Consider the following 26,142-nt stretch of genomic DNA (forward strand, 5'->3'; position numbering starts at 1 on the left):
GCATACACTCAATATGCTTCTATCTCAGTAAAACTTCATAAGAGCTTCAGCTTCTTACCTGTTCAAGGATCCATATCTCCCTAATTCTTTAGCATTTGATAAAATAATAAAATATTCATAATTAGAAAATTATTTTTATCACCCTTCAGAAAATTATCTTTCCTTAGAATTTTCTTTGTTGTTATTATAGTACCCCAAGGAGATAACTCTGGAGGCATTTTCAGTTATTGTCACCCAGATGCTGGCACTCAGTCTGGGAATATCATATGATGACCCAAAGAAATGTCAATGTTCAGAATCCACCTGTATAATGAATCCAGAAGCTGTGTAAGTTTTAACAAAGTATTTATTTATTGCTTATGTTTATTTCATTTTAAATATTAAGAGTGTGAAAATTTAGTATTTACTTAAAGCACAAATTAGCTATCAATGGACCAAGTTCACCAAGTATAAACATGTAATTTTAAATGTAAAAGTAGTATAAAGTGTAAATTAAAGATAATCAAGGATAACAAATCCAATCTGCAAGATATATTAGCAAAAGAATATGAAAGCACTTAGTAAGGATTTTTTTTTTTTTTTTGAGACGGAGTGTCGCTGTTTCGCCCAGGCCAGACTGCAGTGGCGCTATCTCGGCTCACTGCAAGCTCTGCCTCCTGGGTTCATGCCATTCTCCTGCCTCAGCCTCCCAAGTAGCTGGGACTACAGGCGCCCACCACCGTGCCTGGCTAATTTTTTGTATTTTTAGTAGAGACGGGGTTTCACTGTGTTAGCCAGGATGGTCTCGATCTCCTGATCTCATGATCCGCCTGCCTCGGCCTCCCAAAGTGCTGGGATTACAGGCGTGAGCCACCGCACCCGGCCAGGATCTTTAAAAATATGTCAGCAGAACATAATAAGTGGCCTTTGTTTTAGACAAGATGTTTTTGGTTTTGCTTTTAGAATTGTTTGATTTTATGGAAAAAACCCCTAACATCCAAAAGAGTAAGAAGTCCTAGTTGGAGACCAACATTATATACATATATATATATATTTGTGTGACTTTGGATAAATTACTTGACTTTGCCTAAGTTTACTTTTCTCATCTTTAAATGGGAATAATTATGCCTATTCTTTTATTTCACAGGGTGATGTAAGAATAAAAGACAAAAAGTGAAATAGGAAAGGGTTTTCTAAACTGTAGAATTCTATAAGTGTGTGATTGATTAGCTACAGTGATTTCTAAACTTATTAATCTTCCGCAGATGATATATCAGACAAGAACTACAGCAGGTGTCATTAGCATTTTGTAGTTTTTCTGTTTGCAAATATGGCCTATGATGTGGGTAACCTATCATAGGTTAAAAGGTCAAAGGTCAAAAGTGAAAAATAAGACATTAAATTTTGAAAACATATTATTTTTATGGGTACTCCTAAGCACCTTTTAAGGGTTAACTCTTATGTTCTAAAAACAACTCAAATTCAACATATATACCTACAAAAATAGCCCAAACTCAACATATTTCATATGTATATAAACATGCAATTATATTACAAATTAGGTCTGAAAGGAATGTGTGTATATATATGTATATATACACACACACACATAATCACACATATCCATATATGTATATATATAATTGATATGCATATGTCCATATAGATAGATAAATGGAATCTATCTATCTATCTATCTATCTATCTATCTATCTATCTATCTATCTATCTATCCATCCATCTATCACAACAATATGAGAATAATTATTTTGGGCTCATTGTTCATATGGCCAGCTATTCTCAAGTATGCTGGGACAATATGTTTTGTGTAGGTCACCCAGAGCCTAAGATTAATGATAATAAGATGAATAAATATTTACATTGTACCTACTATGTTCTAGAGACCATTCCTAGCACTTTACATATATTAACTTACTTGATTCTCACAATATCTCTACAGGGCAGTTCCTATTATTCCCATTTTTACAGATGAGAGGCTAAGTAATAAAAAGGATAATTACTCATGGTCAGATGGCTAGTTTGTGGCAGACTTGGGTTTTGAGCCTGTATTAGTAAACTTTTAAGTTCATGTGGTACTTTATGTTTAAAATGTTTTCATATATAATCTCCAATTTCTTACAAATCTCTTGTATATATGAGTAGAGTATTATATTAATTTTTACAAAATCTAATAATAGCACACATGTGTAACTCTTTTGCATATCCACAGTACATCTCACACATTATGTTAATTCTCAAAGAAAGCATGTAATTAATTACATATTTCAATTTAATGTGTTTATTAAAAAGCCCTGGAGTATAAGTAGCTGAAGTGATCTACATTTACTAGATATACAGTTAATTAGTGGACACACTTTAGCAGGTGTCAGTAATACTAGCAGTGATTTATTGTGTACCTATTAAAAGCCAGATAATTGAATTAGACACTTCACTTATTTAATTATACTTAATACTCACAGCCTTACCTATCTATGAGGTAGATAGGCATTATCCCTATTATGCAGATGAAAATACTAAGACTTAGATAATTTAATCACTTTGCCTAAGGCCTCATAAGTCATAGGGTTGGTATTAGTCAACAAATTTATCTAATTTCAAAGCCTTGTTTCATTCTATAGTCTACACTTCCCTCATATAGAAGACTTAATATATTGGCATTTGCTTAAACTAAGTAACAAGAGAATATTCGTATGTATTTGTTCAAAATTCATTTTTATACTTGAGCACTCCTTCCATTATATCTTTTTTTGGGTAAAACTGTGTCTAAATGTATTATTATTATTGACAAAATTCTATTGATACATAATAATTGTATGTATTTATTGGGTACACGTGATATTTTCATATCTGTATACATGTGTGATGATCAAATAAGGGTATTTAGAATATCCGTCCTCTCAAACATTTATCATTTCTTTGTGTTGAAAACATCAAATCTCCTCTTCTAGCTATTTTGAAATATACAATAAATTACCATTAATTAGTCACCCTACTTTGCTATTGAACACTAGAACTTATTCTTTCTATTTAACTGCGTCTACTTATTAACTAACCTCTCTTCATTCCCCTACCCACTCTTCCCAGTCTCTGGAAAGCATCATTCTACTCTATATCTTTTTATTTATTTATTTATTTTTTGAGACAGAGTCTTGCTCTGTCGCCCAGGCTGGAGTGCAGTGGCGCAATCTTGGCTCACTGCAAGCTCCGCCTCCTGAGTTCACGCCATTCTCCTGCCTCAGCCTCCCAAGCAGCTGGAACTATAGGCGCCCGCCACCACGCCTGGCTAATTTTGTTTTTGTATTTTTAGTAGAGCCGGGATTTCACCGTGTTAGCCAGGATGGTCTCGATCTCCTGACCTCGTGATCCGCCTGCCTCAGCCTCCCAAAGTGTCTACTCTATATCTTTATGAGTTAAACTTTTAAAGTCCCGCACATGATTGAGAATTGTGATATTTGCCTTTCTGTGCCTGGCTTTTTTCACTTAACATAATGACCTTCTGTTCCATTCATGTTGTTACAAATGAAAAAGTTTACTTCTTTTCTATGGCTGAATAGTATTCCATTGTGATGTATACCACATTTTCTTTATCCATTTGTCCATTGATTCACACTTAGGTTTATTCCATGTTTTGGCTATTGTGAATAGTGCTGCAATAAACATGAAGGTTCAGGTATCTTTCTAATATACTGATTTCCTTTACTTTGGATAAATACCAAGTACAAAGATTGCTAGTTTGTATTGTAGTTCTAGTTCTAGCTTTTTGAGAAACCTCCACAATACTTCCTATCATGGCTGTATGAATTTACATTCCCATTAACAGTGTATGAGTTGCCTTTTCTCAACATCATCACCAGTATTTGTTAGTTTTTATGTTGTTTGATAATAACCATTCTAACTGGGGTGAGATGATATCTCATGGCGGTGTTGATTTAAAAATTTCCAATGATTACTGATGCTGAATATTTTTTCATGTCAGAAAAGAGAGTGGGTTGGCAATTTGTATGTTTTCCTTTGAGAAATGTCTATTCAAATCCTTTGCCCACTTTTAGGTGGGATTTACTTGTGTGTGTTTTTAAATTTTTATTTTAGGTTCAGGTGTACCTGTGCAGGTTTGTTATATAGGTACACTTGAGTCATGGGGGTTTGTTGTACGGATTATTTTGCCACCCATGTACTAAGCCTAGTACCCAATAGTTGTTTTTTTCTGATCCTCTCCCTCCTCCCACCTTCCACCCTCAAGTAGGACCCAGTGTTTATTGTTCCTCTGTATGTGTCTATGTGTTCTCATCCTTTAGCTCCCAAATATGTGGTATTTAGTTTTCTGTTCCTGTGTTAGTTTGCTAAAGATAATGGCCTCCAGCTCCATCCATTGTCCTGCAAAAAACATGATCTCATTCTTTTTATGGTTACATAGTATTCCATGGTATGCATGCACCACATTGTCTTTATCTAGTCTACCACTGATGAGCATTTAGGTTGACTTCATGTCTTTGCTGTTGTGAATAGTGCTGCAATGAACATATACATGAGTCTTTATGATAGAACGATTTATATTCCTTTGGGTATATATCCAGTAATCACATTGCTGGGTTGAATGATAGTTCTATTTTTAGCTTTTTGAGGAATCAACACACTGTTTTCTACAATGGTTGAACTAATTTACACTCCCACCAACAGTGTATAAGTGTTCCTTTTTCTCCACAACCTCACCAGCATCTGTTATTTTTTGACTTTTTAATAATAACCATTCTGATTGGTATGAGACGGTATCTCATTGTAGTTTTGATGTGCATTTCTCGAATAATCAGTGGTATGGAGCTTTTTTTTCATATGCTTGTTTGCTGCATGTATGTCTTCTTTTAAAAAGTGCCTATTCATGTCCTTTGCCCACTTTTTAATAGGGTTGTTTGTTTTTTTCTTGTAAATTTGTTTAGGTTCCTTATAGATGCTGGATATTAGACCTTTATCAGATACATAGTTTGAAAATATTTTCTCCTGTTCTGTAAGCTGTTTGTTTACACTGTTGATAGTTTCTTTTGCTGTGCAGAAGCTCTTTAGTTTAATCAGATCTCATTGGTCAATTTTTGTTTTTGTTGTAATTGCTTTTGGAGTCTTCATCATGAAATGTTTGCCAGTTCCTATATACAGAATGATTATTGCCTAGGCTGTCTTCCAGGGTTTTTACATTTTGGGCTTTTCATTTAAGTCTTTAATCAATCTTGAGTTGATTTATGTATATGATGTAAAGAAGGAGTTTCAGCAGGAATGGTACCAGGTGTTCTTTGTACATCTGGTAGAATTTGGCTGTGACTCCGTCTGGTCTTGGGTTTTCTCTTTTGGTTAGTTGGCTATTTATTATTGAATCAATTCCAGAACTTGTTTTTGGTGTGTTCAGGGATTTAATTTCTTGCTAGTTCAGTCTTAGGAGATTGTATGTGTCCCAGAATTTATTCATTTCTTCTAGATTTCCTAGCTTGTGTGCATAGAGGTGTTTGTAGTAGTCTCTGATGGTTATTTGCATTCCTGTGGGGTCAGTGTAACATCCCCTTTGTCATTTCTAACCTTTACCATTATGTAATGCCCTTCTTTGTCTTTTTTTATCTTTGTCGGTTTAAAGTCTGTTTTGTCTGAAATTAGGACTGCAACACCTGCTTTTTTCTGTTCTCCATTTGCTTGGTAGATTTTTCTCCATTCTTTTTTGCCTATGGATGTCATTGTATGTGAGATGGTTTTCTTGAAGACAGCATATCATTGGGTCTTATTTCTTTTTCTAGCTTGCCACTCCATGCCTTTTAATTGGGGCATGTAGCCTGTTTACATTAAAGGTAAATATAAATATGTGTGAATTTGATCCTGCCATTGTGTTGTTAGCTGGTTATTTTGCAGACTTGTTTGTGTGGTTGCTTTATAGTGTCACTGTTCTGTGTATTTCAGTGCGTTTTTGTAGTGGCTGTTAATGGTCTTTTCTTTCCACATTTAGTGCTTCTCTCAGGAGCTCTTGTAGGGCACATCTGATAGTGACTAATGCCCTCAGCATTTGCTTGTCTGAAAAGGATCTTTTTTCACGTTTGCTTATGAAGCTTAGTTTGGCCAAATATGAAATTTGTGGTTGGAATTTCTTTTCTTTAAGAACATTGAATATTGGCCCCAGTCTCTTCTGGCTTGTGGGGTTTTTGCTAAGAGGTCCACTGTTAGTCTGATGGGCTTCCCTTTGTAGGTGACCTGTCCTTTCTATCTGGCTGCCTTTAACATTTTTTCTTTCACTTTGACCTTGGAGAATGTGATGACTATGTGTCTTGGGAATAATTTTCTTGTGAAGTATATTGGGGAGGTTCTCTGGATTTTTTATTTTTATTTTTTATTTTTTATATTTTTATTATTATTATACTTTAAGTTTTAGGGTACATGTGCACAATGTGCAGGTTAGTTACATATGTATACATGTGCCACGCTGGTGTGCTGTACCCATTAACTCGTCATTTAGCATTAGGTATATCTCCCAATGCCATGCCTCCCCCCTCCCCCCACCCTACAACAGTCCCCAGAGTGTGATGTTCCCCTTCCTGTGTCCATGTGTTCTCATTGTTCAATTCCCATCTATGAGTGAGAACATGCAGTGTTTGGTTTTTTGTCCTTGCGATAGTTTACTAAGAATGATGATTTCCAAGTTCATCCATGTCCCTACAAAGGACATGAACTCATCATTTTTTATGGCTGCATAGTATTCCATGGTGTATATGTGCCACATTTTCTTAATCCAGTCTATCATTCTTGGACATTTGGGTTGGTTCCAAGTCTTTGCTATTGTGAGTAATGCCGCAATAAACATACGTGTGCATGTGTCTTTATAGCAGCATGATTTATAGTCCTTTGGGTATATAACCAGTAATGGGATGGCTGGGTCAAATGGTATTTCTAGTTCTAGATCCCTGAGGAATCACCACACTGACTTCCACAATGGTTGAACTAGTTTACAGTCCCACCAACAGTGTAAAAGTGTTCCTATTTCTCCACATCCTCTCCAGCACCTGTTGTTTCTTGACTTTTTAATGATTGCCATTCTAACTGGTGTGAGATGGTATCTCACTGTGGTTTTGATTTGCATTTCTCTGACGGCCAGTGATGATGAGCATTTTTTCATGTGTCTGTTGGCTGCACAAATGTCTTCTTTTGAGAAGTGTCTGTTCATATCCTTTGCCCACTTTTTCATAGGGTTGTTTGTTTTTTTCATGTAAATTTGTTTGAGTTCATTGTAGATTCTGGATATTAGCCCTTTGTCAGATGAGTAGATTGCAAAAATTTTCTCCCATTTTGTAGGTTGCCTGTTCACTCTGATGGTAGTTTCTTTTGCTGTGCAGAAGCTCTTGAGTTTAATTAGATCCCATTTGTCAATTTTGGCTTTTGTTGCCATTGCTGTTGGAGTTTTAGACGTGAAGTCCTTGCCCATGCCTATGTCCTGAATGGTAATGCCTAGGTTTTCTTCTAGGGTTTTTATGGTTTTAGGTCTAACGTTTAAGTCTTTAATTCATCTTGAATTAATTTTTGTCTAAGGTGTAAGGAAGGGATCCAGTTTCAGCTTTCTACATATGGCTAGCCAGTTTTCCCAGCACCATTGATTAAATAGGGAATCCTTTCCCCATTGCTTGTTTTTCTCAGGTTTGTCAAAGATCAGATAGTTGTAGATACGCGGCGTTATTTCTGAGGGCTCTGTTCTGTTCCATTGATCTATATCTCTGTTTTGGTACCAGTACCATGCTGTTTTGGTTACTGTAGCCTTGTAGTATAGTTTGAAGTCAGGTAGCGTGATGCCTCCAGCTTTGTTCTTTTGGCTTAGGATTGACTTGGCGATGTGGGCTCTTTTTTGGTTCCATATGAACTTTAAAGTAGTTTTTTCCAATTCTGTGAAGAAAGTCATTGGTAGCTTGATGGGGATGGCATTGAATCTATAAATTACCTTGGGCAGTATGGCCATTTTCACGATATTGATTCTTCCTACCCATGAGCATGGAATGTTCTTCCATTTGTTTGTATCCTCTTTTATTTCACTGAGCAGTGGTTTGTAGTTCTCCTTGAAGAGGTCCTTCACGTCCCTCGTAAGTTGGATTCCTAAGTATTTTATTCTCTTTGAAGCAATTGTGAATGGGAGTTCACTCATGATTTGGCTCTCTGTTTGTCTGTTATTGGTGTATAAGAATGCTTGTGATTTTTGTACATTGATTTTATATCCTGAGACTTTGCTGAAGTTGCTTATCAGCTTAAGGAGATTTTGGGCTGAGACAATGGGGTTTTCTAGATATACAATCATGTCATCTGCCAACAAGGACAGTTTGACTTCCTCTTTTCCTAATTGAATACCCTTTATTTCCATCTCCTGCATGATTGCCCTGGCCAGAACTTCCAACACTATGTTGAATAGGAGCGGTGAGAGAGGGCATCCCTGTGTTGTGGCAGTTTTCAAAGGGAATGCTTCCAGTTTTTGCCCATTCAGTATGATATTGGCTGTGGGTTTGTCATAGATAGCTCTTATTATTTTGAGATACGTCCCATCCATACCTAATTTATTGAGAGTTTTTCGCATGACGTGTTGTTGAATTTTGTCAAAGGCCTTTTCTGCATCTATTGAGATAATCATGTGGTTTTTGTCTTTGGTTCTGTTTATATGCTGGATTACATTTATTGATTTGCGTATATTGAACCAGCCTTGCATCCCAGGGATGAAGCCCACTTGATCATGGTGGATAAGCCTTTTGATGTGCTGCTGGATTTGGTTTGCCAGTATTTTATCGAGGATTTTTGCATTAATGTTCATCAGGGATATTGGTCTAAAATTTTCTTTTTTTGTTGTGTCTCTGCCCGTCTTTGGTATCAGGATGATGCTGGCCTCATAAAATGAGTTAGGGAGGATTCCCTCTTTTTCTATTGATTGGAATAGTTTCAGAAGGAATGGTACCAGTTTCTCCTTGTACCTCTGGTAGAATTCTGCTGTGAATCCATCTGGTCCTGGACTCTGTTTGGTTGGTAAGCTATTGATTATTGCCACAATTTCAGATCCTGTTATTGGTCTTTTCAGAGATTCAACTTCTTCCTGGTTTAATCTTGAGAGAGTATATGTGTCGAGGAATTTATCTATTTCTTCTAGATTTTCTGGTTTATTTGCGTAGAGGTGTTTGTAGTATTCTCTGATGGTAGTTTGTATTTCTGTGGTATCGGTGGTGATATCCCCTTTATCATTTTTTATTGTATCTATTTGATTCTTCTTTCTTTTTTTCTTTATTAGTCTTGCTAGCGGTCTATATAAATTTTGTTGATCCTTTCAAACAACCAGCTCCTGGATTCATTAATTTTTTGAAGGGTTTCTTGTGTCTCTATTTCCATCAGTTCTGCTCTGATTTTAGTTATTTCTTGCCTTCTGCTAGCTTTTGAATGTGTTTGCTCTTGATTTTCTAGTTCTTTTAATTGTGATGTTAGGGCGTGAATTTTGGATCTTTCTTGCTTTCTCTTGTGGGCATTTAGTGCTGTAAATTTCCCTCTACACACTGCTTTAAATGTGTCCCAGAGATTCTGGTATGTTGTGTCTTTGTTCTCGTTGGTTTCAAAGAACATCTTTATTTCTGCCTTCTTTTTGTTATGTACCCAGTAGTCGTTCAGGAGCAGGTTGTTCAGTTTCCATGTAGTTGAGTGGTTTTGAGTGAGTTTCTTAATCCTGAGTTCTAGTTTGATTGCACTGTGGTCTGAGAGACAGTTTGTTTTAATTTCTGTTCTTTTACATTTGCTGAGGAGTGCTTTACTTCCAACTATGTGGTCAGTTTTGGAATAGGTGTGGTGTGATGCTGAAAAAAATGTATATTCTGTTGATTTGGGGTGGAGAGTTCTGTAGATGTCTATTAGGTCCGCTTGGTGCAGAACTGAGTTCAATTCCTGGGTATCCTTGTTAACTTTCTGTCTCGTTGATCTGTCTAATGTTGACAGTGGGGTGTTAAAGTCTCCCATTATTATTGTGTGGGAGTCTAAGTCTCTTTGTAGGTCACTCAGGACTTGCTTTATGAATCTGGGTGCTCCTGTATTGGGTGCATATATATCTAGGATAGTTAGCTCTTCTTGTTGAATTGATCCCTTTACCATTATGTAATGGCCTTCTTTGTCTCTTTTGATCTTTGTTGGTTTAAAGGCTGTTTTATCAGAGACTAGGATTGCAACCCCTGCCTTTTTTTGTTTTCCATTTGCTTGGTAGGTCTTTCTCCATCCTTTTATTTTGAGCCTATGTGTGTCTCTGCACGTGAGATGGGTTTCCTGAATACAGCACACTGATGGGTCTTGACTCTTTATCCAATTTGCCAGTCTGTGTCTTTTAATTGGAGCATTTAGTCCATTTACATTTAAAGTTAATATTGTTATGTGTGAATTTCATCCTGTCATTTTGATGTTAGCTGGTTATTTTCCTCATTAGTTGATGCAGTTTCTTCCTAGTCTCGATGGTCTGTACATTTTGGCATGATTTTGCAGCAGCTGGTGCTGGTTGTTCCTTTCCATGTTTAGGGCTTCCTTCAGGAGCTCTTTTAAGGCAGGCCCGGTGGTGACAAAATCTCCCAGCATTTGTTTGTCTGTAAAGTATTTTATTTCTCCTTCACTTATGAAGCTTGGTTTGGCTGGATATGAAATTCTGGGTTGAAAATTCTTTTCTTTAAGAATGTTGAGGCCAGGTGCGGTGGCTCACATCTGTAATCCCAGCACTCTGGGAGGCCGAGGCGGGCGGATCATGAGGTCAGGAGATCGAGACCATCCTGGCTAACATGGTGAAACCCTGTCTCTACTGAAATACAAAAAATTAGCCGGGCGTGGTGGCGGGTGCCTGTAGACCCAGCTACTCTGGAGGCTGAGGCAGGAGAATGGCATGAACCTGGGAGGCACAGCTTGCAGTGAGTGGAGATCACGCCACTGCACTCCAGCCTGGGTGACAGAGCAAGACTCTGTCTCAAAAAAAAAAAAAAAAAAAAAAAGAATGTTGAATATTGGCCCCCACTCTCTTCTGGCTGGTAGAGTTTCTGCCGAGAGATCCGCTGTTAGTCTGATGGGCTTCCCTTTGTGGGTAACCCGACCTTTCTCTCTGGCTGTCCTTAACATTTTTTCCTTCGTTTCAACTTTGGTGAGTCTGACAATTACGTGTCTTGGAGTTGCTCTTCTCGAGGATTATCTTTGTGGCGTTCTTTGTATTTCCTGAATCGGAATGTTGGCTTGCCTTGCTAGATTGGGTAAATTGTCCTGGATAATATCCTGCAGAGTGTTTTCCAACTTGGTTCCATTCACCCTGTCACTTTCAGGTACACCAATCAGACGTAGATTTGGTCTTTTCATATAGTCCCATATTTGTTGGAGGCTTTGTTCATTTCTTTTTATTCCCTTTTCTCTAAACTTCCCTTCTCACTTCATTTCATTCATTTCATCTTCCATCACTGAAACCCTTTCTTCCAGTTGATCGCATCAGCTCTTAAGGCTTCTGCATTCTTCACGTAGTTCTCGAGCCTTGGCTTTGAGCTCCATCAGCTCCTTTAAGCACTTCTCTGTTTTGGTTATTCTAGTTATACATTCGTCTAAAGTTTTTTCAAAGTTTTCAACTTCTTTGCCTTTGGTTTGAATTTCCTCCTGTAGCTCGGAGTAGTTTGATCGTCTGAAACCTTCTTCTCTCAACTCGTCAAAGTCATTCTGCATCCAACTTTGTTCCGTTGCTGGTGAGGAGCAGATGCGCTTTGGAGGAGCAGATGCGCTTCCGTTCCTTTGGAGGAGGAGATGCGCTCTTCTTTTTAGAGTTTCCAGTTTTTCTGCTCTGTTTTTTCCCCATCTTTGTGGTTTTATCTACTTTTGGTCTTTCATGATGGTAATGTACAGATGGGTTTTTGGTGTGGATGTCCTTTCTGTTTGTTAGTTTTCCTTCTAACAGACAGGACCCTCAGCTGCAGGTCTGTTGGAGTTTGCTAGAGGTCCACTCCAGACCCTGTTTGCCTGTGTATCAGCAGTGGTGTCTGCAGAACAGCAGATTTTCGTGAACCGCAAATGCTACTGTCTGATCATTCCTCTGGAAGTTTTGTCTCAGAGGAGTACCCGGCCATGCGAGGTGTCAGTCTGCCCATACTGGGGGGTGCCTCCCAGTTAGGGTGCTCGGGGTCAGGGGTCAGGGACCTGCTTGAGGAGGCAGTCTGCCCGTTCTCAGATCTCCAGCTGCGTGCTGGGAGAACCACTGCTCTCTTCAAAGCTGTGAGACAGGGACATTTAAGTCTGCAGAGGTTACTGCTGTCTTTTTGTTTGTCTGTGCCCTGCCCCCAGAGGTGGAGCCTACAGAGGCAGGCAGGCCTCCTTGAGCTGTGGTGGGCTCCACCCAATTCGAGCTTCTCAGCTTCTTTGTTTACCTAAGTAAGCCTGGGCAATGGTGAGCGCCCCTCCCCCAGCCTCGCTGCCACGTTGCGGTTTGATCTCAGACTGCTGTGCTAGCAATGAGCGAGACTCCGTGGGCGTAGGACCCTCTGGCCAGGTGCGGGATGTAATCTCCTGGTGCGCTGTTTCCTAAGCCCATTTGAAAAGCACAGTATTCGGGTGGGATTTTCCAGGTGTCATCTGTCACCCCTTTCCTTGACCAGGAAAGGGAACTCCCTGACCCCTTGCTCTTCCAGAGTGAGGCAATGCCTCGCCCTGCTTCGGCTTGTGCATGGTGTGCTGCACCCCTTGTCCTGCACCCACTGTCTGGCACTCCCTAGTGAGATGAACCCGGTACCTCAGATGGAAATGCAGAAATCACCCGTCTTCTGCATCGCTCACGCTGGGAGCTGTAGACCGGAGCTGTTCCTATTCGGCCATCTTGGCTCCTCTCTCCCTCTGGATTGTTTGAATTTGAATGTTGACCTCTCTAGCTAGGATGATATCCTGAAATATGTTTTCCAAGTTGCTTCCATGCTCCCCATATCTTTCAGGGTTGCCAATGAGTTGTAGACTTAGTGTCTTCACATAATCCCATATTTCCTGGAGGTTTTGTTCTTTCCTTTATATTCTGTTTTCTTTATTCTTGTGCGACTGTCTTATTTCAGAAAGCCAGTCTTCAAGCTCCAAGATTATTTCCTTGGCTTGGTCTGTTCTGCTTTTAATAGTTGCTATTGCATTATGAAATTTTTATACTGTGTTTTTCAGCTCTATCAGGTTGGTTATGTTCTTTTCTATCGTGACCATTTTGTCTGTCAGCTCCTGTATCATTTTATTGTGGTTCTTAGGTTACTTGAATTGGGTTCAATGTTCTCCTGAATCTCAATCATCTTCATTCCTATCCATATTCTGAATTCTGTTTCTGTCATTTCAGCCATCTCACCTTGGTTAATAAACCTTGCTGGAGTACTAGTTTGGTGTTTGGAGGAAAGAAGACATTCTGGCTTTTTGAGTTGTCAGAGTTCTTCCACTGGTTCTTTCTCATCTTTGTTGGCTGGTGTTCCTTCAATCCGTGATGTGGTTGTCCTTTGATTTTTTTTTCTTTTATCATATTTGATGACCTTGGGGGTTTGGTTTTGGTATCAGGTGGATTCAGTCAACTGGATTTGTTTTGGAAGATTTTTAGGGGGCCAAGGCTAGGCTCAGGATTCCTGGACTGCATGCTCTAATTCTGTGGGACTAGTATCATGCCCCAGCTTTGTTCTCTGGCTCCTTGAGATTAGGAACCTGCTTCCGTGGAGAAGCCATGGTGCTCCCAGACTGCTGGCCACAACATTCCAATAGGTGATGCCAGTCAAAGTGCTTCCTAGGGCAGTGGCAGCAGGATCCATCTTTATTTGCATGTGCCAACAGCAGTGGCAGTGGCGGCACAGTGGGGTGCATGCTTGTCACTTGCAGGAGGGTGCTAGTGTGTACTGGGATGCTGGCTTCCATACCAGTGTTTGTAGCAGCAATGGTGACAGCATGGCTCAGGGTGGGTTGGGAGGCCCCCAACAGCAACTGTGCATGTATTTGTGCTGGTGGCGGTGTTAGCATGGGGGTGCTGGTGGGTGCAGGACAGTGTGTGCCCTCTGTGCACACTCTTGTGGTCAGCAGTGGCTGCTCAGTGAAGGGGTGGGTTTGCTGTTTTTAATGCCTAGTTTTACACTGGTGTCAGTGTCAGTGCAGTGGTGGGGCTCATGGGCTCTGTGCCTTCCAATGCTCCAGTGGCAATGGTGGTGCAGCAGAGGGAGGGTATGGGGTACAACGATGCTGGCAGCAGTGTCTTGGCAGGGTGAACCTGCACTGACGGGGAAGGGGAGGCAAGGTTCTCCTGCACACATAGACACACACACCAGCAAAGCACTGTAGATGGTGGCCATGGATTAGTGTGTATAGGTAAAGCATCATAGAGAGGCTGCGGTGAAGAGAGGGCACAAGCAAGCTGATATTTGTCTGTGGGGGCTGCTCTGCTGGAGCTCTGCTTGTCAGATGCAGTCCACCAGTGCAGGAGCTATGATGCAGGTCCCTAGGAGGTATCCTCCCTGGGCAACTGAGGCTGTGCTGCAAGCAGTCATGGCCAGGCTGGGTCCGCGAGAGAGGCCACCAGTTAGAGGGGTGCTCAGGTCAGACTGGCCCCATCTCATGGGCAAGACTGCTTTGCAGACTTCAGGTATGACAGTTCCCCTAGGGCTAAAGTCTCGTATGGAAGGAAGTTAAGCCTAGGCAGATGGGTGACCCTGGTCATGCTCTACTAGTGACACTCCTGCACCAAAACTCTGGGCTCTACACTGGTTGGAGTTCTGCCTCTGCCACTTCTGTAAGCAGCTCTCCTGGCCAACTCAAGCATCCATGGTGGTCAGGAGTTCTCCTCCTGCTGGGATTCCAGGGGCCTGTGGTGAGAGCAGGTTGCTTCTTGCCTGTTAAACTCACCCTTTCCCCAGGAGTGTTTTGGGGCCAGGAAGAAGTCCCAGTGCATAGTATCCTCGTGTAGGGTTCCCAGCTTCCTCCCCCTTCAGCCCAGCATCTGTGTCTTCCCTCTGTCTGCTCTTATTGCCTTTTCTGAAGATCTGCTAGGAGCCCACCGGTCTTCCTAATGTCCTAGTCCCTCAGTGGCAGATGTTATTCCTGGCTGCATCTAATTGGCCACCTTGCCACCTCTCCCCTTAAATGCGATTATTTTTTTATTTGCCGTTGAGGTTTTTGAGATCCTTGTATATTCTGGATATTAACCACCTATTGGATGAATAGATTGCAAATATTTTCTTTTATTCTACAGATTGTCTCTTCATTCCGTTGATTGTTTCTTTTGCTGTACAGAAGTTTTTTAGTTTAATAGAGTTCCATTTGTCTATTTTTGTTTTTGTTGCCTGTGCTTTTGAAGTCTTAGCCATAAAATCTGCCTAGAACAATGTCCTGAAATATTTCTGTTTTCTCCTAGCAGTTTTACAGTTTCCAGCCTTACGTTTAAGTCCTTAATCCGTTTTGAGTTGATTTTTGTATGTGGTTAGAGATAGGGCCCTAGTTTCATTCCTCTGCATATGGATATCAGTTATTCCCAGCACACATATATGTTCTTGGTATCTATGAAGAAAATCAGTTGGCTGTAAATAGATGGGTTTATTTCTTGGCTTTCTATTCTGTTTCATTGCTCTGTTTGTCTGTTTTTATACCAATACTTTTCTGAATTTATTCCTACAGACTTACAGTATATTTTGAAGGATCTTTTGTGGTTCCATATTAATTTTAGGATTGTTTTTTCTACTTATGTGAAGAATATTATTGGTATTTTGTTATGGATTTCACTGGATCTGTAGATCGCTTTGGGTGGTATGATCATGATAACAGTATTAATTTCTCTACTCCACATGGGTGGATGTTTTTCCATATGTTTTTGTTCTCTTTAATTTTTTTATATCTCTGTTTCATAGTTTTTGTGTAGAAGTCTTTTACCTCCTTGGTTCAGTTTATTTCTAGGTATTTTATATTTTTCATGGCTATTGTAAACGAGATTGCTTTCTTGATTTATTATTCAGCTAGTTTGTTTCTGGAGAATAGAGAGGCTACTAATTTTTGTATGCTGATTTTGAATCCTGCAATTTTACTGAATTTGTTGATCAGTTCTTAGAGTTTTTTGGTGGAATCTTTGATTTTTCTATATATAAGAGCATGTCACCTACAAAGAGGGAAAATTTGACTTCTACATTTCCAGTTTGGATGCCTTTTATTTCTCTTCCCTAATTCCTCTGGCTAGGATTTTCAGTACTATGTTGGTTAAAAGTGGTGAAAGTGGTATTCCTGTCTTGTTCCAGTTATTGGGAGAAAGGCTTTAAGCTTTTTCCTGTCCAGTAGGGTGTTAGCTGTGGGTTTGTTATATATGGCCCTATTATGTTGAGGTACATTTTTTTCTATAACTTATTGATAGTATTTATCATGAAGGCATGTTGAAATTTATCAAATGCATTTTCTGTGGCTATTGAAATGATTTTGCAGTTTTTGTCCTTCATTCCATTGATGTGATGTATCATATTTACTAATTCATATATGTTAAACCATCCTTGCATCCTGGTATAAATCATACTTGATCATTATATAATATATCTCCTTGATGTGTTGTTGGATTAGGTTTACTAATACGTTGTTGAGAATTTTTGTGTCTATGTTCATTGGGGATATTGGCCTGTAGTTTTATTTTTTTTTGTTGTGTCCTTGTCTGATTTTCCTATCAGGGTAATGCTGGCCTCCCTCAAGACTGAGTTAGCGAGAATTTCCTTTTCTTTGATGTTTTGGAATAATTTGAGAAAAACTGGTGTTAGTTCTTGCTTATATGTTTGATCGAATTTAGCAGTAAAGTCATGTGGTTATGGGCTTTCTTTGTTGGGAGACTTTTGATTATTGATTCAGTCTCATTACTTGTTATTAGATTGTTCAGGTTTTCTTTTCTTCCTTGTTCAATCTTGGTAGGTTGTATGTGTCCAGGAATTTATCTGTCTCCTCTAGGTTTTCCGATTTGTCAGCATAGAGTTGTTCACAATAGATTCTAATGATTTTTTTGTATTTTTGTGGTATCTGTTGTAATGTCTCCTTATCATTATGTATTAATTTATTGAGTCTTTACTAATTTTTTCTTGTTTAGTCTAGATATCTGTATATCAATTTTGTTTACATTTTCCAAAAATTAATTTTTGCTTCTTTAGTTCTTTTCATTATTTAGGTTCTATTTCATTTATTTCTGCTCTGGTCTTTATTTTTTTCTACTAATTTTGGGTTTGATTTTTTCTTGCTTTTCTAGTTCCTGAGGTACATCATTAGGTTATTTGAAATATTTCTACTTTTTTGATGACATTTATTGTCATAGAATTCTGTCTTAGTACTTGTTTTGTGTATGTCACTAGTTTTGATATATTTTGTTTTCATTTTCATTTGTTTCAAGAAATTTGTTGTTTCCTTCTTAATTTATTCATTGACCCAGTGGTTATTCAGGAGCATTTGTTTACCTTTCATGTATTTGTACAGTTTTCAAAATTCCTATTATTATTGATTTTTACTTTTATTTCATATGGTCTAAGAAGGTACTTAATATGTATTCAGTGTTTTAAAATTAATTGAGACTTGTTTTGTGGCCTAACATGTGGACTATCCTGGAGAATGTTCCATGTACTAATGAAAAGAATGTTTAGACTGCAGCTATTAGATGAAATCTTCCGTATATATCTGTTAGGTTTATTTGCTTGATAGTGCTGCAGATTAAATCTGATGTTTCTTTGTTGATGTTCTGCCTAGATGATCTGTCCAATGCTTCAAGAGGGGTGTTGAAGTCAACAACTATTATTGTATTGGGGTCTATTTCTCTGTTTAGTTCTAATAATATTTGTTTTATATATCTGGGTGCTCCAGTGTTTGGTGCATGTATATTTATAATTTTTATATACTCTTGCTGAATTGTTCTCTTTATCATTATATAATGACTTGGTTTCTTTTTATGTGTTTTGTCCTATAATCTATTTTTTTTCTGATGTAAGTATAGCTACTCTTTCGTGCTTTTGGTTTCTGTTTGTGCAGAATTTTCTTTTCCTATTCCTTCGCTTTTGGTCTACATGTCTTTACAATGCGAGTGAGTTTTTGTGGGCAGCATATATATTTTTAAATCCTTTCAGCCAGTCTATATTTTTTAATTTAGAAATTTAAGCCATTTACATTTGAGATTGTTATTAATAAATTAGGACTTACTCCTGTCATTTGTCAATTATTTTCTGATTGTTTGATATATTCTTTCTTTCATTCTTCCTCTTTTTTTCTTTTAGGCAGGGTCTCACTTTGTCACTCAGGCTGGAGTGAAGTGGTGTGATCTTGGCTTACTGCAACCTCTGCCTCCTGAGTTCAAATGATTCTCCTGCCTCAGCCCCTCAAGTAGCTGGGACTACAGGTGTGCACCACCATGCCTGGCTAACTTTTGTACTGTTAGTGGAGATGGGGTTTCACCATGTTGGCCATGCTGGTCTCGAACTCCTGACCTCAGGTGATCCACCCACCTTGGCCTTCCAAAGTGCTGGGATTACAGGCATGAGCCACCATGCTCAGCCTTTCTTCCTGTTTTATTGTATACCTTTACATTAGATTATTTGGGTCGTGATAGCATTTAACATTTTTTTTTCTCTTCTCCTTTTCTTTTCTTATCTATTCCACCAGTGAGTAGTATACTTGTATGTGTTTTCAGGATAGTAGCTATTCTCCTTTTACTTCCTGGTTTAGGAGTCTCTTAAGCATTTCTTATAGGACTAGTCTAGTGGTGACAAATTCTTTGTTTTTTTCTTGTCTGAAAAAGACATTTTATTTCTCTTTCATTTTTGAAGGATAGCTTTTCTGTGTATTCTTGGCTGATAGTTGTTTTCTTGCAGTACTTTGAATATATACTTTCATTCTCTCCTGGCCTATAAGGGTTCTGCTGAGAAATCTACTGTTATTCTCATGGGTATTCCTTTATACATGACTTGACATTTTTCTCTTTCTGCTTTTAGGATTCTCTCTTTGTTTTTCCCTTTTGGTAGTTTGACTATATGTGCCTTGAACAAGACCTTTTTGGGTTGAATATATTTCAAGATCTTTAGTTATCTGTATCTTGATGTCTATATCTCTTGCAAAACTTTGGAGAGTTTCAGCTATTATTCCTTACCTAAGTCATCTATGCCTTTACGTCTCTTCTCCTTCTAGTCCCAAAATGTGAATATTTTGTTCCTGTATGCTGTTTCATGTGTCATGTAGGCTTTCTGTCATATATGTATATAATTTGTCTGATCAGGTCATTTAAAAAGCTCTGTCTTCAAGTTCAGAAATTCTTTCTTCCAATTAATCTGGTCTATTATGGAAACTCTCATTTGTATTTTTAATTTTATTTATTGAAATAATCACTTTCAAGGTTTCTGTTTGATTCTTTTTTATGATATCTATCTCTTTGTTAAATTTCTCATTGAAATTATGAATTGTTTTCCTGATTTCTTTTTTTTAACTTTTTAAAATTATACCTTAAGTTCTAGGGTACATGTGAACAATGTGCAGGTTTGTTACATATGTATACATGTGCCATGTTGGTGTGCTGCACCCATTAACTCGTCATTTACATTAGGTGTATCTCCTAATGCTATCCCCCCGCCACCCCCAACCCATGACAGGCAGCGGTGTGTGATGGTCCCCTTCCTGTGTCCAAGTGTTCTCACTGTTCCATTCCCACCTATGAGTGAGAACATGCGGTGTTTGGTTTTTTGTCCTTGCAATAGTTTGCTGAGAATGATGGTTTCCAGCTTCATCCATGTCCCTACAAAGGACATGGACTCATCATTTTTTATGGCTGCATAGTATTCCATGGTGTATATGTGCCACATTTTCTTAATCCACTCTATCACTGATGGACATTTGGGTTGGTTCCAAGTCTTTGCTATTGTGAATAGTGCCACAATAAACATACATGTGCATGTGTCTTTATAGCAGCATGATTTATAGTCCTTTGGGTATATACCCAGTAATGGGATGGCTGGGTCAAATGGTATTTCTAGTGCTAGGTCCTTAAGGAATCGCCACACTGACTTCCACAATGGTTGAACTAGTTTACAGTCCCACCAACAGTGTAAAAATGTTCCTATTTCCCCACATCCTCTCCAGCACCTGTTGTTTCCTGACTTTTTAATGATTGCCATTCTAACTGGTGTGAGATGAAATCAACTTTTTAAAAATTTCACACGTTAGTGTGATCATGTGGTGTTTGTCTCTGTGTCTGGCTTATTTCACTTAACATAATGTCTTCCTGCTCCATTTATATTGTCAGAAATGATAAGATTCCATTCCTTTTTATGGTGGAATAATATTCCATTTATATATATACCACATTTTAAAAATCAGTTTATCTGTAGATGGGCATTTAGATTAATTTCATGTCTTCGCTATTGTGAATAGTGCTGCAGTAAACAGGGCAGTGCAAATATCTCTGTGAAATTCTGTTTTTTTTTTTTACAGATATATACCTAGTCATGGATTGCTAGATCATATAGTAGTCCTATTTTTAGTTTTTTGAGGAAGATTCATATTGTTTTTCATAATGGTTGTGTAATTTACATTTTCACTAAGAATGTTCAAGATATTGCCTTTATCTTTATCTTTTATAGTGTGTAATTTTTTGTTTTTTTGATAATACCCACTTTTTGATCACAAAGAATGGAACAAACACAACCTAAAAAACTCTATACTTTAACTCCCTTCTCCCCAATTTTGACTTTTTGATCTCAAAATTTACATATTTTTATATTACCTATCTCTTAAAAATTGTTATAGTTATTGTTTTCAATATCTTTGGCTTTTAATCTTTATACCAAAGATATGAATGGTTTACACACCATAGTTACAGTGTTAGAGTGTTCTAAATTTGTTTGTTTACTTTTGTACCTTCACGTTTTCTTGTTGCACATTAGCATCCTTTTCTGTCAGACTGAAAAACTTCTTTTAGCATTTCTTATAGTTTGGTGGTGATGAATTCCCTCCACTTTCATTGGTCTAGAGTTTTGAATCACTCCTTCATTTTTAAGGATAGTTTTCCTGGGTACAATATTCTTGGTTGAAAGTTTTTTCCTTGCATCCCAGGGATGAAGCCCACTTGATCATGGTGGATAAGCTTTTTGATGTGCTGCTGGATTCTGTTTGCCAGTATTTTATTGAGGATTTTTGCATCAATGTTCATCAAGGATATTGGTCTAAAATTCTCTTTTTTTGTTGTGTCTCTGCCAGGCTTTGGTATCAGGATGATGCTGGCCTCATAAAATGAGTTAGGGAGGATTCCCTCTTTTTCTATTGATTGGAATAGTTTCAGAAGGAATGGTACCAGTTCCTCCTTGTAACTCTGGTAGAATTCGGCTGTGAATCCATCTGGTCCTGGAGTCTTTTTGGTTGGTAAGCTATTGATTATTGCCACAATTTCAGAGCCTGTTATTGGTCTATTCAGAGATTCAACTTCTTCCTGGCTTAGTCTTGGGAGAGTATATGTGTCGAGGAATTTATCCATTTCTTCTAGATTTTCTGGTTTATTTGTGTAGAGGTGTTTGTAGTATTCTCTGATGGTAGTTTGTATTTCTGTGGTATCGGTGGTGATATCCCCTTTATCATTTTTTATTGCATCTATTTGATTCTTCTCTCTTTTCTTCTTTATTAGTCTTGCTAGCGGTCTATCAATTTTGTTGATCCTTTCAGAAACCAGCTCCTGGATTCATTAATTTTTTGGAGGGTTTTTTGTGTCTCTATTTCCGTCAGTTCTGCTCTGATTTTAGTTATTTCTTGCCTTCTGCTAGCTTTTGAATGTGTTTGCTCTTGCTTTTCTAGTTTTTTTAATTGTGATGTTAGGGTGTGAATTTTGGATCTTTCCTGCTTTCTCTTGTGGGCATTTAGTGCTATAAATTTCCCTCTACACACTGCTTTAAATGTGTCCCAGAGATTCTGGTATGTTGTGTCTTTGTTCTCGTTGGTTTCAAAGAACATCTTTATTTTTGCCTTCATTTTGTTATGTACCCAGTAGTCATTCAGGAGCAGGTTGTTCAGTTTCCATTTAGTTGAGCAGTTTTGAGTGAGTTTCTTAATCCTGAGTTCTAGTTTGATTGCACTGTGGTCTGAGAGACAGTTTGTTATAATTTCTATTCTTTTACATTTGCTGAGGAGAGCTTTACTTCCAACTATGTGGTCAGTTTTGGAATAGGTGTGGTGTGATGCTGAAAAAAATGTATATTCTGTTGATTTGGGGTGGAGAGTTCTGTAGATGTCTATTAGGTCTGCTTGGTGCAGAACTGAGTTCAATTCCTGGGTATCCTTGTTAACTTTCTGTCTCATTGATCTGTCTAATGTTGACAGTGGGGTGTTAAAGTCTCCCATTATTATTGTGTGGGAGTCTAAGTCTCTTTGTAGGTCACTCAGGACTTGCTTTATGAATCTGGGTGCTCCTGTATTGGGTGCATATATATTTAGGATAGTTAGCTCTTCGTGTTGAATTGATCCCTTTACCATTATGTAATGGCCTTCTTTGTCTCTTTTGATCTTTGTTGGTTTAGAGTCTGTTTTATCAGAGACTAGGATTGCAACCCCTGCCTTTTTTTGTTTTCCATTTGCTTGGTAGATCTTCCTCCATCCTTTTATTTTGAGCCTACGTGTGTCTCTGCATGTGAGATGGGTTTCCTGAATACAGCACACTGATGGGTCCTGACTCTTTATCCAATTTGCCAGTCTGTGTCTTTTAATTGGAGCATTTAGAATCCAGCATAGAAAGAGAACCAAAGACAAAAACCACATGATTATCTCAATAGACGCAGAAAAGGCCTTTGACAAAATTCAACAACCGTTCATGCTAAAAACTCTCAATAAATTAGGTATTGATGGGACTTATCTCAAAATAATAAGAGCCATCTATGACAAACCCACAGCCAATATCATACTGAATGGGCAAAAACTGGAAGCATTCCCTTTGAAAACTCCCACAAGACAGGGATGCTCTCTCTCACCACTCCTATTCAACATAGTGTTGGAAGTTCTGGCCAGGGCAATTAGGTAGGAGAAGGAAATCAAGGGTATTCAATTAGGAAAAGAGGAAGTCAAATTGTCCCTGTTTGCAGACGACATGATTGTATATCTAGAAAACCCCATTGTCTCAGCCCAAAATCTCCTTAAGCTGATAAGCAACTTCAGCGAAGTCTCAGGATACAAAATCAGTGTACCATAATCACAAGCATTCTTATACACCAATAACAGACAAACAGAGAGCCAAATCATGAGTGGACTCCCATTCACAATTGCTTCAAAGAGAATAAAATACCTAGGAATCCCACTTACAAGGGACGTGAAGGACCTCTTCAAGGAGAACTACAAACCACTGCTCAATGAAATAAAAGAGGATACAAACAAATGGAAGAACATTCCATGCTCATGAGTAGGAAGAATCAATATTGTGAAAATGGCCATACTGCCCAAGGTAATTTATAGATTCAGTGCCATCCCCATCAAGCTACCAATGACTTTCTTCACAGAATTGGACAAAACTACTTTAAAGTTCATATGGAATCAAAAAAGAGCCCGCATCGCCAAGTCAATCCTAAGCCAAAAGAACAAAGCCGGAGGCGTCACGCTACCTGACTTCAAACTATACTACAAGGCTACAGTAACCAAAACAGCATGGTAGTTGTACCAAAACAGCATGGTAGTGGTACCAAAACAGAGATATAGATCAATGGAACAGAATAGAGCCCTCAGAAATAACGCCACATGTCTACAACTATCTGATCTTTGACAAACCTGAGAAAAACAAGTAATGGGGAAAGGATTCCCTATTTAATCAATGGTGCTGGGAAAACTGGCTAGCCATATGTAGAAAGCTGAAACTGGATCCCTTCCTTACACCTTATACAAAAATTAATTCAAGATGGATTAAAGACTTAAACGTTAGACCTAAAACCATAAAAACCCTAGAAGAAAACCTAGGCATTACCATTCGGGACATAGGCATGGGCAAGGACTTCATGTCTAAAACACCAAAAGCAATGGCAACAAAAGCCAAAATTGACAAATGGGATCTGATTAAACTCAAGAGCTTCTGCACAGCAAAAGAAACTACCATCAGAGTGAACAGGTAACCTACAAAATGGGAGAAAATTTTTGCAACCTAGTCATCTGACAAAGGGCTAATATCCAGAATCTACAATGAACTCAAAACAAATTTACAAGAAAAAAAGAAACAACCCCATGAAAAAGTGGGTGAAGTATATGAAGAGACACTTCTCAAAAGAAGACATTTATGCAGCCAACAGACATATGAAAAAATGCTCATCATCACTGGCCATCAGAGAAATGCAAATCAAAACCACAATGAGATACCATCTCACACCAGTTAGAATGGCAATCATTAAAAAGTCAGGAAACAACAGGTGCTGGAAAGGATGTGGAGAAATAGGAACACTTTTACACTGTTGGTTGGACTGTAAACTAGTTCAACCATTGTGGAAGTCAGTGTGGCGATTCCTCAGGGATCTAGAACTAGAAATACCATTTGACCCAGCCATCCCATTACTGGGTATGTACCCAAAGGACTATAAATCATGCTGCTATAAATACACATGCACATGTATGTTTATTGTGGCAGTATTCACAATAGCAAAGACTTGGAACCAACCCAAATGTCCAACAATGATAGACTGGAGTAAGAAAATGTGGCACATATACACCATGGAATACTATGCAGCCATAAAAAATGATGAGTCCATATCCTTTGTAGGGACATGGATGAAATTGGAAATCATCATTCTTAGTAAACTATCGCAAGGACAAAAAACCAAACACCGCATGTTCTCACTCATAGGTGGGAATTGAACAATGGGAACACATGGACACAGGAAGGGGAACATCACACTCTGGGGACTGTTGTGGGGTGGGGGGAGTGGGGAGGGATGGCATTGGGAGATATACCTAATGCTAAATGGCGAGTTAATGGGTACAGCACACCAGCATGGCACATGTGTACATATGTAACTAACCTGCACATTGTGCACATGTACCCTAAAACTTAAAGTATAATAATAATAATAATAATAATAATAATAATGAAAGTTTTTTCCTTCAGGACTTGGAATATGTCATTCCACTCCTTCCTGGTCTTTAAGGTTTCCATAGAGAATTCTGCTGCCAGATGTACTGGCACTCCTTCATATGTTATTTGCTTCTTTTATCTTACTACTTTTAGGAGTCTCTCTTGTCCTTGACTTATGAGAGTTTGATTCTTATATGCGTTGAGGTAGTTTTATTTGGGTTGACTCTTCTTGGTGATCTTTGACCTTCTTGTAACTGGATATTTATATTGAGATTTGGACAATTTTCCGTTATTATTTATTTGAATAACCTTTCTGCCCCCTTTCTCTTCCTCTACTCCCTTTGAAGGCCAATGACTCTTACATTTGGTATCTCACTGATCCAAGAAGTGTTATTTGTTCTTTTAAATTCATTTTTTCTTTTTTCTTCTTGACATATTTTCAAATAGCCTGTGTTTGTGCTCATGAATTCTTCCTTTTGTTTGATCACTTCTGCTTTCGAGACCCTCTAATATATTTTTCAGTTTGTCTATTATTGCTCCAGGAATTCTGCTTGATTTTTAAACTTATTTCAATCTCTTTGTTAAGTATCTCTGATAATTAATTTTCTGAATTGTTTCTCTGTGTTTTCTTGATGTTATTTGAGCTTCCTCAAAACATCTATTTTACATTCTCTGTGTAAGAGTTTACATATATTTCTCCAGGTTTGGTCACTGGTGCCTTATTTATTATACTTGATGGGATCATATTTTCCTGAATGTTATTAATGCTTATGGATGTATCTGGGCATTAAAGAATTAAGTATTCATTCTCGTCTTTACAGTCTGGCCTTGTTTGTACTGGTCGTTCATCAGAGGACCTTACAGAAATTCTAAGAGTACTGACTGATGAGTTAAGACCATGGTCACTGCTGCCATTTCAGCACTAGATAGCACCTTAAGCTCAATTATGCTGTGGCTGTCTTGAAGATTCCTATGTATCCAACCCTGATGGACTTGGGGAATATCAGAGACAGTTCTGTGGGTTTCCAAGCCCAAAGTCTCTTGCTCACTTCCTTTTTCTTCCCCTAGCAGAAGAAGTCCCTCTCTATACTGCACTG

General features: G+C 38.3%; 1 protein-coding gene across 29 annotated transcripts in view; it reads left to right on the forward strand.

Annotated features, from left to right (window-relative positions):
• ADAM32 (ADAM metallopeptidase domain 32) overlaps positions 1-26,142 on the forward strand; it is a 203,450-nt gene that overhangs the window by 89,881 nt on the left and 87,427 nt on the right. For 23 of the 29 annotated variants that reach the window (XR_008527866.2, XR_008527867.2, XM_054561463.2 and 20 more), the window contains one exon: positions 191-327. The exons of the other annotated variants lie outside the window; for them this stretch is intronic. Coding sequence is in view for 21 of the 23 variants with exons in the window: in XM_054561463.2 (XP_054417438.1) it covers positions 191-327 (137 nt within the window). In the remaining 2 variants the exon portion in view is untranslated. The remainder of the gene's footprint in view (positions 1-190; positions 328-26,142) is intronic. 29 annotated transcript variants of the gene reach the window in all.

This window comes from Pongo abelii, chromosome 7 (genome assembly GCF_028885655.2).
Source record: "Pongo abelii isolate AG06213 chromosome 7, NHGRI_mPonAbe1-v2.0_pri, whole genome shotgun sequence".
Lineage (NCBI taxonomy): Eukaryota > Metazoa > Chordata > Mammalia > Primates > Hominidae > Pongo > Pongo abelii.